At 69.6% G+C, this 12,439-nt stretch overlaps 2 protein-coding genes across 5 annotated transcripts; both read left to right on the forward strand.

Annotated features, from left to right (window-relative positions):
- Positions 1-668: 668 nt before the first annotated feature.
- ST6GALNAC6 (ST6 N-acetylgalactosaminide alpha-2,6-sialyltransferase 6) lies at positions 669-3,598 on the forward strand. 3 transcript variants are annotated; one of them, XM_075439657.1, is made up of 7 exons: positions 669-759; positions 957-1,079; positions 1,949-2,013; positions 2,180-2,359; positions 2,537-2,934; positions 3,120-3,227; positions 3,308-3,598. In XM_075439657.1, the coding sequence occupies exons 3-7, from the start codon at positions 1,999-2,001 to the stop codon at positions 3,495-3,497; spliced, it is 891 nt and encodes a 296-aa protein (XP_075295772.1). In that variant the 5' UTR covers positions 669-759; positions 957-1,079; positions 1,949-1,998; the 3' UTR covers positions 3,498-3,598. The 3 variants fall into 3 exon arrangements, with proteins under 3 accessions (XP_075295772.1, XP_075295770.1, XP_075295773.1); XM_075439655.1 differs by lacking the exon at positions 669-759 and having other exon boundaries at positions 815-1,079; XM_075439658.1 differs by lacking the exons at positions 669-759; positions 1,949-2,013 and having other exon boundaries at positions 815-1,079.
- A 1,480-nt stretch (positions 3,599-5,078) lies between these two features.
- AK1 (adenylate kinase 1) lies at positions 5,079-9,764 on the forward strand. Of its 2 annotated transcripts, XM_075439097.1 has the most exons (8): positions 5,997-6,082; positions 6,609-6,651; positions 6,844-6,907; positions 7,506-7,541; positions 8,149-8,312; positions 8,506-8,622; positions 9,032-9,223; positions 9,544-9,764. In XM_075439097.1, exons 1-8 carry the CDS (start codon positions 6,012-6,014, stop codon positions 9,607-9,609), a joined length of 753 nt encoding a protein of 250 aa, XP_075295212.1. In that variant the 5' UTR covers positions 5,997-6,011; the 3' UTR covers positions 9,610-9,764. The 2 variants fall into 2 exon arrangements, with proteins under 2 accessions (XP_075295213.1, XP_075295212.1); XM_075439098.1 differs by lacking the exons at positions 5,997-6,082; positions 6,844-6,907 and adding an exon at positions 5,079-5,128.
- The last annotated feature ends 2,675 nt before the right edge of the window (positions 9,765-12,439 follow it).

The following is a 12,439-nucleotide window of genomic DNA, read 5'->3' on the forward strand; positions in this document are numbered from 1 at the left end:
TGTCTCTGTGGGACCCTGGCGTGGGGTTTCTGTTTGGTCCAGGGTGACCCTCGGCCCCACAGGGCTCAGCGCTGCCAGTGGGACGGGGGCCAGCTCCTGTGTCCCCGGAGGGACAGGGCATGCCGCGGGCATCCTTAGCGAAGGGTGAAGGGTGGATGTTCGGGTGGGTCTGGGGGGGGCGGGGGCAGGCGAGGGGGTCTGGTGGATCCGCATTTGCTCCCGTTTGAGCTGAGGCCGTGTGCTGGGGTCAGGCAAGGAGCGAGTCGGGTGGGCTTTGGGGGTGCGGAGCCCGGGGGGTGCAGCCCTGGGGTGCGGGCCCCAGAGGTGCTGGCCACACAGCTTCCCGCAGGCGAGCGGGAACAGCAGACCCCACGGGTCCCTTCGCTGGGCGCTGCGGCCGCCACAGCCCCACGCCGGGAGCGGGACCCCCCTAGGACAGGCCTCGGGCCGGGGCTGCGGGGCTGCGGGTCCGCGTCAGGCTGAGGAGCTCCCCCCGTCCACCCCTGGGGGGGCCCTGCGCTGCCAGGCGGGCGGGCGGGCGGCACTAGGACCCCGGCGGCGCTCCCGGGGCTCCGTGCGCGGCGGCGGCGACCCCGGGCCCGGCGGCAGCGGAGCGGGGCGGGGCGGGGCGGGGCGGGGCGGCGGGGCCCATCCGGGCTGTGGAGCCGGTGGAGGGGGCGGGGGGCGGAGTAGCGGCTCCCCCCGGTGCGCCGGGGCCAGGCTCCGGCCTGGCCGGTTGCTGCGGAGCGGGGCTGCGGGGTAGGGCCGGCGCTCCCAGGGGTGCGGGAGCAGGGGGGGCCGCACCGCGGAGTGTGGGAGGGTGCATGCGGGGGTGGGGGGGGCTTCACCCCGGGCTGGGGGAAGGATTACCCCCCCCCGGTTCGCAGCCGGGGCAGCAGCGGCCCGCGGGGGTGCGGGGAGGGGGGAGCGGGTCCGGACCGGCCGTTGCCCGGCAGAGCAGCGATGTGACCCCCGGGGGGGCCCGGCAGCCCCCCGCAGCCCGTGGGGCCCAGGAGCCGAAGACGGAGCCCCCCGCGCCGCTCGCCGCCCGCCGCAGATGAGACGCCCCCCCCGCCCAGGTACGGCCCGTCGGGGGGTCCCCGCCGTGAGGTCCCCGCCGTGGGGTCCCCCGTGGCGTGAGAGCTGTGGAGGGAGCCCCGCGGGGTGCGGGAGCGGGGGGGCCCGACGCTGCCCCCCACCCCTTTGCCCCAAAGCGGGGCTCCCCGGGTGGGCTGGCACCTTCCCGGGCATCGACACCAGCCCCGAGAGCCCCGCGGGGTCCCCGGACCCCCCGAGGGTTGAATCCTGGCATCATTCTCCATCCCTGCTCCCCCCCAGGGCAATTAGTGAATTAGGCTTCAAATTCGTTTTAATTTCCGATTGCTCCCAGTCCTCCAGGAGCGGCCGTGGCTCGCTAACGAGGACTTTGGAAAAATAAATTGGGTCAGTCCGTCTCTGCGAGCCGGGGCAAGTGGGGCTTGGAGCAGGACCCCCGGGTGCCCCCCATGCACTGCGGGCCTGGGGCTGGGAAGGAGGGGTCCCTGGGGCTGGAGGGAGGGGTCCCTGGGGCTGGAGGGGTCCCTGGGGCTGGAGGGGTCCCTGCCAGCTCCGGCTGGGTTGGAGCCCATGCGTGAGCTGAGCTGCGCAGGTCTCAGCTCCCCTCCCCACAGACCAAGCTGGTTTTAATGGGATTTCGCCGCGCCAGAGGCAGGTTTACCCTCCCTGACCCCCCAGGGTTTGAGCGGCTTCAGCCCCGCCGTGAGGGATAATCCTGGGAACGCTGGGATCTTCCCGGCACGAGCCGCGGCCGGGTTTGGCTCCTCGGCACCGCAGAGCTCGCCCGGCCTCTGCCCGCGGCGTTTCCCTTGCCTGCACCGGTGCCAGGGGTGGGAGGGGGACCCGGGGGTCCGGCTGGTGCCGGTGCTGGGGGTGACGGCGGGCCTTGCAGGTGCTCGCGGGACGCCGGCGATCGCTGGGCGCTGAGGCCGGCACGGAGACATGAGTGGCAGCGCGGTGAGTGCCGGGGCATCTCCCCGGGGACACCGGGCATCTCCCCAGGGACACCGGGCATGACGCTGGGCACCCCACCGGAGAGGCTGCCAGAGCGGGGCCGGGTGCTGATGCTGGCGTGGGTGGAGGGGTGGGTGGGCAGCAGCTGATGCTCTCCCCCCACCCGCAGAGCCAGCGCGCCGCCGCCCTGGGGGTCCTCTTCGCCCTGCTCATGTTGCTGATCATCTACAGCTCCGGCAGCGGGAGTGAGGTCTTCCCCTACAGCCGCCTGCGGGGCAGAGCCCGCCGGCCCCCCGACCTCAAGAAGTGGGGGGTGAAAAGCGGGTACCTGCCCGTCTGCGGGAACAAGGTACGAGGCAGGCGGCGGGGCATGGGCTGGGCGGCGGGCGCAGGATCGGGCCCTCTGCCCCCCTCCAGTGGCTCGGTGGCTCTGCGGGGGACGGCGGTGCCTCGTCCCCTGTCCCAGCTCCCAGCTGGGTCGTGGTGATGCCAGAGGTCACCCGCTGACGGCACTTGTCATCACCAGACCCTGACTGCCCGCTGCCACCAGTGCGTCATCGTCACCAGCTCCAGCCACCTCCTGGGCACCCGCCTGGGTGCGGCCATCGACGGGGCGGAGTGCACCATCCGCATGAACGACGCTCCCACCACCGGCTACGAGGCCGACGTGGGCAACAAGACCAGCTTCCGCGTGGTGGCCCACTCCAGCCTCTACCGCGTCCTCAGGCGGCCCCAGGAGTTCGTCAACAAGACCCCGGAGACCGTCTTCATCTTCTGGGGGCCGCCCGCCAAGATGCAGAAGAGCCTCCTGAAGATCATCCAACGTGTCAGCGCCTCCTTCCCCAACATGACGGCCTACGTCGTCTCCCCCGGCCGCATGAAGCAGTTCGATGACCTCTTTCGGGGGGAGACGGGGAAGGACAGGTACCTCGCGGCCACCTCCTGCCAGCGTCCCCCCTTTTTTCCAGCTCCCCGAGGCGGAGCTGGCTCCTGGGCTGCTCCCTGGCGTCAGGATGGGGGTCCCCGGGGTGGGTTGGGGACCCTGAGGGGGGTCCATCACCCATGTCAGCTTGCCCCTGTGTCCCCCCCCCGCTGTTTCTGCTCCCCAGGGAGAAGTCGCGCTCGTGGCTCAGCACCGGCTGGTTCACCATGGTGATCGCGGTGGAGCTGTGCGACGCCGTCCACGTCTACGGCATGGTGCCGCCCAACTACTGCGGGTAAGGAGACCCCCCGAGCCCCCACCCCGGCCCCCCTGACCCCACCGTGGGGCTCACCCCACGCTTTCTGCCCCCCGCAGCCGCCGGCCCCCGCCCCGCCGCCTGCCCTACCACTACTACGAGCCGAAGGGCCCCGACGAGTGCACCACCTACATCCACAACGAGCGGAGCCGCCGGGGCAACCACCATCGCTTCATCACCGAGAAGCGCGCCTTCGCCAGCTGGGCCGGCCGCTACAACATCACCTTCTCCCACCCCGCCTGGCCCTAGGGGCTGCCCCCGCCCCGGAGCTGCGGTGGGTGGGTGGTGGGGGTTCCCCCGTGTCCCCCCGCGGTGGCTCCCACGGGGACGTCGCCGTCGTGCAGGGCGGCTCCTCGCGCCCGGGCTGCGTTGGGTTCGGAGCTGGTTTTTGGGGGGGGCCGGGTGGTGAGGGCAGGGTTTGGGGGGGGGGTGTCCCCCTCCATGGGCGGGAGGCGTGGGGGCGAGATCCTGCCCAATCCTGGTCCAGGCGCAGGTCCCCTCGACTGGGTTGGGGGCTGCATCGCTTTTGGGGTCACCACAGAGACTGTTTTCCCCACCCCCCTGGGTGAGGGGACCCCCCTCTTGTGACTCAGCCCCCCTCTGGGACCCCCCTCTTGGGTCCCAGCCCCCCCTGCCATCCCCAGCCCCCCGATCCCGGTCCGCAGACACCCTTCCCGCAGCAGAACCCCGGTTCTCGGTGGGGCCCCACAGGGGTGACGCTGCTGCCCTCGGCGCCCCAGCACCCCAACAACACCCGGCCCCCCGCCATTGCCCACACCTTTTCTAACCGAGCAGTGGGATTTTGGGGGGGCTTTGGGGAGCTTTTGGTTTTTTTTCTTCTCTGCTTCTGCTCCCGGGGTTTGCATTTGGGTGGTGTTCGTCTTTGAGCCCCTCGCCGAAGGGGTGAGCGGGGGCTGCTCGTTAGTGCTAACGAAGGGGCCTGTGGCTGGGTCTCCATAATTTATTAATCGCTTTATGAACTATTTGGAAAGGGGGGGGGGGTGGCAGTGCCCCTCAGCACCCTGCGCCCGGGCAGGGTTTTGTTATTAATTTCTCAGCCGTGGGGAAGGGAGTTTGGGCGGGTCTGGGGGCCGAGCCCCGTGCCTCGGTTTCCCCGCGGGGGCTTTGGGGGACGCTCGGTGCTGGGGAAGCCGCCTTTTGTAATGGTTTGTACAGGAATAAACCTCGCTGCGGTCTGTTGCCTTGGGCCCCGGCTCCGGGCTGCGTTCTTGGGGGTGGGCGCGTGCCGTGGCAGGGGGTCTCGGGACCCCTGCCCCGCAGCGGGGCTGGCCCCCAGCGCTTGGGGGGTGCGGGGAGGGGGCCGGCGCGTCCCGCAGGGCCCCGCGTCTGGCTGCCGGGGGCCGCTGAGACCTCCCCAACTCGTGTCACCCGCAGCCGGGGGTCGCGGGGCCTTGGGTGGGGGTCTCCGCAGCCACAGAGGAGGAGGAGGAAGGGCAGGTGAGGCCGCTGCACCCCCGGGGCTGTACCCCCCGCCCCCCCCGGGGTTGGCAGGGTGGGGGTGGTGACGGGGATGGGGACCCCAGACCCAGCAGGGCGGAGGCTCCCCCCGCAATGGGGAAACTGAGGCACGGCGCAGCGCAGCCCCCGGCCCGGGGGGGGAGGGAAGGGGGGTCCGCAGCCCTCGGCCGCGCAGGGGTTAACGCCCCCCCCAGCCCCCCGCGGACGGAGGGTCCGGTGCTTCGGGGGGTCGAGTGGGGGGTCCCTGCCCGGGGGTGTGTGGGGGGGGTCCCTGACCGGCCCCGCCCGCCGCTGCCCGCTCCCGGCATGCACCGCGCCGCCGAGCTATAGATAGCGGCGACAACACCGGGCGGCACAGCGGGCAGCTGCGCGCGCTGCCCGGCCCCGGCGCGCGCCCCGAGGTCAGTGCCCCTCCCCCCATCCCCCCCGGGGGTCCCGGTGCCGCCGTCCTGGCCTGGGGGGGGCTGGCGGTGCCGGGGTGGGAACGGGGGCATGGGGGGGGGGGGGCGTTGCAGGGGATGCTGGGCGGCTTGCGGGGCTGCTGGGGGGCTGGCTTGGGTGCTGGAGGCATTGCTTGGGTGCTGGGGGGCTTTCAGGGGGTGCTGGAGGCAATGCAGGGGGTACTTGGGGGGCTTGCGGGGGGTGCTGGAGCCATTGCAGGGGGTGCTGGGGGGCTTGCAGGGGTGCTGGAGGCATTGCTTGGGTGCTGGGGGGCTTGCTTGGGTGCTGGGGGGCTTGCAGGGGGTGCTGGAGCCGTTGCAGTAGGGACTTGGGGGACTTGCAGGGGTGCTGGGGGGCTTGCTTGGGTACTTGGGGGTTTGCAGGGGGTGCTGGGGGGCTTGCAGGGGGTACTGGAGCCGTTGCGGCGGTGCTGGAGCAGCCTGGTCCTGGGGTCCCGGGGAGGGGATGGATGCTGATGGGACCCACTCGGCTCCCCAGTCAGCACCCCTTCCCCATCTCCTCGGGACCGGGCACCTCCATGTCACCCTCACCCTCCACCCACGGGCCCAGCGCTGCGCTGGATCAGGCCCCGAGCCCCCCATGGCTGTGCCAAAGCCAGTGCCAGCGGCCCTGGGGCTCAGCACCCCCCACAACTGGGGACTCCGGGGGTCCTGCACCCTCCCAGCCCCACCCGGACCCCGCAGGGGCCATCCCAGGGCTTTGGCCCCGTGGCGCGGGCGGGACGTGACCCGGTGCCGGTTTCAGCCTGGCCATACTTAGCCTCTGCCCTTTCCCTGCTGTAACACAACCTCGTCAGCAGCCGCGGGCTCGTTTGGCCGCGGGATGCCCCGTCCCAGCACCCCGTCCCAGCACCCCGTCCGGCCGGTTCGGGGTGACGCGCTGCGGCCAAGCAGGTCGGGCGCTGCGGGGCAGGGTGCGGGCAGGCAGGGTGCCCAATTTCCCCCCACACACACCCCCTGAGGTGATGGGGGTGCAATGGGGTGCTGCAAACCACCCCCCAAAAAAAACCCCCAGCCCCCGGGGAGCGGGGGGGAGGCTGCCTCCATCGCTCGGTGTGCTGGTGACACCGCGTGACCCAAGCTGGTTTCCGACTGCCCGGCGGCACCCCAGGCACGGGGATGTGGTCGGGGCAAGGGAGGAAGCCGGTAACGTCACCGTGTGTCACCCGGCATGGGGAAGCCCTCACCGCAGCCGGATGGGGCGGGTGGCTGCCGGGAGCCAGGCAGGTGACAGCCGTGGGAGCAGAGGTCCTGAGCTCCCTATTTTAGGGCCAAGCCAGCGGTTGGGTCAGAAGACCCAACCGCTGGCTTGGCCATCACGTCAGGGAAGGGAGACCTGTTGTCTCCGCAGACCTTGGCCTTGGGGACCTGAGTGTCCCCACCGTGCCGAGCCGTTCATCCTCCTCTTCTTCCTTCGCAGCCTGAAGTGCTCCTGTGCCTGGACCACGGCAGCATGTCAGCAGGTGAGCGCTCGGTCCCCCTGCGTCCATCCCCATCCTCTCCGTCCCCTTGGTCCCTCGCTGCGCCCATCTCTCCTGCGTCCCTTTGTCTCCATCTCCATCCCCCCAGCATCCGTCCCCTCCATCCCCATTCCATCCCCTCCGTCCGTCCCCCGCGTCCCCTCGGTCCCCACCAGCCGCTTGGCTCCGTCCCAGCCCCGAGGATCGCCGGGCGCCCGAGGAGGAGTTGAAATTTCAGCCGGCTGTCATCAGGAGATGGGTGAGCGGCCCCAGAGCAGCTCGGGTTTATTTTTAGCTCTGCCTGCCCCCCGCGGCGTCGCACCCCGGCATCGCGCCGTGGCTGGGCCGGATCCTGGGGGTGATGAGGGACCCTGTGCCGGGTGCTCGGTGGGGGACGGGGCGGTTGGTGCCACCTCCACGTCCGCCCCCAGGCCCAGGACCGATGCTGGGTGCCAGGGCTGCCAGGGTCACACCAAGCGCTTGAGGTGGCCCCGTTCGCCGGCGGGGTGACAAGCCGGGCATGGGGATGGACGTGGCTGATCACCACCCATGGTGGAGCCAGGGATGGTGACCATCTCCAGGACACCACACGGCAGTGGGATTCCGGCCCCGTGGCCGAGGCACCTTGGGGTCTTTGTGCTCAGCCACGTCCAGCCTAGCCCCCCCGACCCGCCCAGGTGACGAGGACAAGGGGGTGTGTGGCTGCTCCCCACTTTGCCTTCATCCCCCGGGGGCCTGGGGTGGGTCCCCTCCCTCCCTGGGGACGCCTGCCCTGGATCTTGCCCCCCTGGGGAGACCTCTGTCCTCAACACGCTTTGTGCCTTTGGATGATTCTTTATTTTCTTTCTCTCCCCCAGAAAAACTCAAGCACCACAAAATCATCTTCGTGGTGGGTAAGTTGGTGTCGGGGTCCTGCTGCTGGTGGGGTCAAGGCCACGGTACAGCCCTGTCCCCCCGTGCCCCCAGGGTTGGGGGGCTGCAGGGGGCAGCTGGTGCCCAGGCGCTGTGGGGTCGCCGTGGCTCCAGCCCAGCTCCTCGAGGCCATGGTGGGGTGTGCTGGGACCACTGGCCGGGCATGGGGTGGCAGCGTCTGAGGTGACGTGACAGTGAACACCTGGGGGGTGATGTCCTGGGTGCCATCAGGCAGTGGTGATGTCCTCAGTGCTGAGGAGGTGGTGATGTCCGGAGTGCCAGTGGAGCGGTGATGGCCCAGTGCCGCTGGGACAGTGGTGTCCTGGATGGGGTGCTGATCTCCTGGGTGCCATCAGGCAGTGATGTCCTGGGTGCCTGACAGAGTGGTGGCATCCTGAGTGCTGGTGGGGTGGCGATGGCCAGGTGCCAATGGGACAGTGATGCCCTGGGTGCCATCAGGTGCTGGGCTTGGGGACGCCATCCCCTGTCTCACTGGGGACTGCTGTGGGTCACTGCTGCTGCTTCCATGCACTCTTCCAGCTCCTCACCCACGGCTTGGGGCACGTGTGGCCCTTGCATGACTTGCAGGTGGCCCCGGCTCAGGGAAGGGGACCCAGTGTGAGAAGATCGTGCAGAAGTATGGCTACACCCACCTCTCCACGGGGGACCTGCTGCGGGCGGAGGTCAGCTCGGGCTCGGAGCGGGGCAAGAAGCTGCAGGCCATCATGGAGAAGGGCGAGCTGGTGCCCCTGGTGAGTTCACGTGGGGCATGCAGGCAGGAGTGGCTGTGGGGACACCAGATACCATGGTGGCACATGGCCTGGGGACACCTCCATCCTTGCCACCCCAGGGGGGGATTTGCAGCAGGGATTGGGGACATTGGGTTCTGGGGGGAGGTCCTGTTGTCCCACGTCAGCCCTGGCAGCTCTGTTCCCCCCTCCCCAGGACACGGTGCTGGACATGCTGCGGGACGCCATGGTGGCCAAAGCGGACGTGTCCAAAGGCTTCCTGATCGACGGCTACCCCCGCGAGGTGAAGCAGGGAGAGGAGTTTGAGAAGAAGGTGAGGGCTGGTGCCGTGCCGTGCTACGCCACCCGCCATCCAGACAGAGGGGCTTCATCCGACAGCAGCCCGGCCTCCCCAGCCCGGTGGAGATCTTATCCTAGCAGGGTCTAAACTGGGCACTGTCCCAGCCAGCAGGTCCTCCTCTCCAGGGTGACCTCAGGCAGGGTGACCACAGTGCCGGCGCGATGGTGATGGCCATGGTGTCCCTCTGTCTCCCTCCACACAGGTCTGGGGGCCACCAGAACACCATTCCAGTGTCCCGGTGGCCCCCAGACCCATGTAGAGGGACACAGAGGATGGCCTGGGAACATCAGTGACCCCCATGCTCACCGCCACCATCTCCTCAAAGCAAACCAGACCTATGGCCGGCTCAGCGTGGTGACAACCGTGTCCCCCCTGGCCACAGATCGCCCCCCCCACGCTGCTGCTCTACGTGGACGCGGGGAAGGAGACGATGGTGAAACGCCTGCTGAAGCGAGGCGAGACCAGCGGGCGGGTGGATGACAACGAGGAGACCATCAAGAAGCGTTTGGAGACCTACTACAAGGCCACCGAGCCTGTCATCGCCTTCTACAAGAGCAGAGGCATCGTCCGCCAGGTAAGTGGGGACGTGGCCGATGCCGGCGTCCACAGTGCAGGTCGCATGTGGTCCCAGGGAAGGGGAAGCGGTGGATGAGGATGATGAGGGAAGGGGGGAAGAAACTTAAATCCTAGCTCATTTGGGATGGGCTCGACCCCTGGGAGCTGGCCGGACTCTCCGGTTCCCGACACAGAGACTCCCTCCAAGGATGGCCCTGCACCCTTTTGCCCTAAATTGGTCTCGATCTTTCCGCCTCTGGCCAAAATCCATCCCTGGACGAGCTCCGGTCGCGCTGTCCCCTTGGGTGACCCCCCCCCAGCTAACCCCTCTGCACCCAGCTCAACGCCGAGGGCTCCGTGGAGGAGGTTTTCCAGCAGGTCTGCTCCCACCTCGACAGGCTGTAGCCCACCCGCGGGCCCCGCTCCCCCCCGGCACGCTCCGGCAGAGACAGCGGAAGCGGCTTTATCCTGTTTTCGTGGACGGAGCCACGCGGAGGAAATTTCAAGGACATTGTGTTTGGCTCTTTCCCGTCTCTCCCCAGTAAAGTTCACTTTCATGAGCCCAGACTTTATCTTTTTCTTCTGGCGCAGGAAATGAGTTTTTCTTTCCAGAGATTTTTTTTTTTTCCCTATCCCCCCCCCCCCAGCCCCTCTGGAGCTGATTAAGGGCAGGAAGCGGGTGTTTATCCCACCGGGGCAGCGGGATGCTGCGCTCGGAGGAAGGGAGGGAGCATCCCGGCCGCTCGCCCCGGCTTCCCAATCCGCGGCCTGCGGGGAGCCTGCGGCTGTATCCCGCAGCCTGTCCCGCTTGCCCCGATCCCGTCCCGCTTGCTGGACCCCCTTGCTCTCTGGGGGTGCGTCCCCCCAGACACGGGCAGCCTCTGAGCCACGTCCTGCACGCGTGTCCCTTCCCGGCGGCCCTCCTGCAGGCTGCCAGGGCTGGGGGCGGCCGGATTGAGACCCCGCCGTGGTGCCAAGATGGGGGTCTCCACCATGTTCACACCTCAGCCTTTCCTTGTTTCTTTGGCTGTTGGGTTTTTTGGGGTGTGGAGTGGTTCTGGGGTGCTCCCTGCCCCCCTGTGCCTGGGCTCCGCTGGCATCGGTGCCCTGGCCCCATGGGCTGAGGGACGCACTGGGGACACCCAGCTGAGCCCAACCACCAGCCTGGGTGTCCTCGCGGGTGGGGGACAGGGTCCTCGTGGGGGGTGAGTTGCAGGGCCCCGGCAGGCATGCAGGTGGGGGTGCTGGGGTTGGGGGGATGGGGGGTTGGGGTCTCCGCAGCACCAGCAGAGCTGCCCAGGCGCAACGCCACAGCAGTGGGGCTGTGGCGGGGCTGGGGTTTGCATGGCGAGGGTGGGAGGCGGCAGAGCCGCAGCCCCGGCAGGGCCCCCCACCACTCACTTTGGGGCTGCGGGGGTCCGGGCACCGAGCCAGGACGATGAGGGCCCGGGGGGGGGTGGCAGCAGCGCTGGGGGCAGCCAAGGTCACAGGGCCAGAGCGGAGGAAGGAAACGAGCAGGGGAAAAAAACAAAAATTCCCCAAGAAGAAAACCCAAGCCCTCCAGGCTCCGACGTCAACCCCGCGCCCGGGGCCGAAGGAGCCAGCGGCAGAGCCCGGGGCGCAGCGGGGAGGCGGCCGGCGGCTGGGCGGGAAGGATGCGGCGTCCGGCGGGTTGGGGCACTGCCAGGACAGCTGGGCTGGGGACGAGGGGACAGGAGGGACGGAAGGATTGGGGTGCTACAGCAGTAGGGAGCAGGGTGACCCGTCTCCCTTCTGCCTCCAGTCCTCTTCGGGTGTGCTGTGAGCGTGCCTCAGTTTCCCCGGGCGGTGAGCAGGGTGGTGGGGCTGGGAGGGGGGGACCCCGTGGTACCCAGCGGAATGGGGCACCCTGCCCTCCTCCCCAGCACGGCCCATGGGTGCTCGGTGATGGGTTTTTGGGTGCTTTTCCTGCAGCTAGAAAGCCTGAGGCCCCCGTAAGCTGGGGAGGGGGGGAAGATGGTGTGCTGGGGGGAAAGGTGCTGTGCTGGGGCTGAGCGGGGTGCGTGGGGCTGCACACACAGCCCCCCCAGCCACAGGCACCCCCTGTTTGTCACCCTGCAGCCCCCCAACCCCAGGGCGCAGTGCCGAGGGCTTCTTGCTCGTCGCCCTGCGGTGTCACGGCGGGGGGAGGGGGAGAGGGGGGCCTGGTCCCCGCACCCGTCCCCGCGGTCCCCAGGAGATGGCAGTGCTCTGTCATGGGAGATGGCTGCTGCTCACCCCGGGGTCAGGGACATCTCCGGGGACATCCTGGAGGATGGGGACAGGCCTGGCTGGCTTCCCGGGCAGGTCCCCGTGCTGTCCCCCTGCCCGTGGCCATGGCTCAGGATGGAGACCACCCCCGGCACAGGGGTCCGGGCTCCCAGCCCCGGTGTTAGCCGTGCCAGGGCTCCCACCTCGGGCAGCAGCCACTGGCACGTGTGGGAGGAATGGGGCAGGGGGCAGGACGGGACCCCTGGGTGTCCCCAGCCACCTCTCCCTCCCGCCTCGGCTCCCACCTCGGCGGTGCTTTGCAGGGTCCCCTCACCCAAGCCCAAACCCGCCTGCAGGGCAGGGACGTCCGGGCAGTCCCCGGCTGCGACCCGGCCGAGGGTACAGGCAGGGCAGGCAGCTGTGCCTGGGGGCTGTCCCTCTGCCCCACGGCCCCAGCGTGGGGGTCCGGGGCCATGGGGCAGGCACGGGCCCGGGGCACGACGACCCTGCCAGGGTGCTGGCTGGGGGCGGTGAGGGCTGAGCGTCGGGGTGCTGTGGGGGAACCCTGTCCCTGTTGTGTCGGGCAGCCAGCGTCCCGTGGCCATGGGGCAGCCCCTGTCCCATCTCCTGGGGCAGACCCTGTCCCCATTGTGTGGGGCAGCCCATGTCCCATCTCCTGGGCCAGCCAGCATCCCATGGCTGTGGGGCAGACCCTGTCCCATCACCTAGGGCAGCTCTTGTCCCCATCACCTGGGGCAGCCTGTGTCCCATGGCCATGGGGCAGCCCCTGTCCCCATTGTGTGGGGCAGCCAGCATCTCCATCACCTAGGGCAGGCCCTGTCCCATCTCCTGGGCCAGCCAGTGTCCCATGGCCGTGGGGTAGACCCTGTCCCCATTACCTGGGGCAGCCTGTGTCCCATGGCTGTGGGGCAGCCCCTCCTTAATGTGGGGGTCGGGCTGTGCCGCAGCACTGTGCCTGGGCACATTTGGGGGGCACACCCCACTC

This window comes from Opisthocomus hoazin, chromosome 19 (assembly GCF_030867145.1).
Source record: "Opisthocomus hoazin isolate bOpiHoa1 chromosome 19, bOpiHoa1.hap1, whole genome shotgun sequence".
Lineage (NCBI taxonomy): Eukaryota > Metazoa > Chordata > Aves > Opisthocomiformes > Opisthocomidae > Opisthocomus > Opisthocomus hoazin.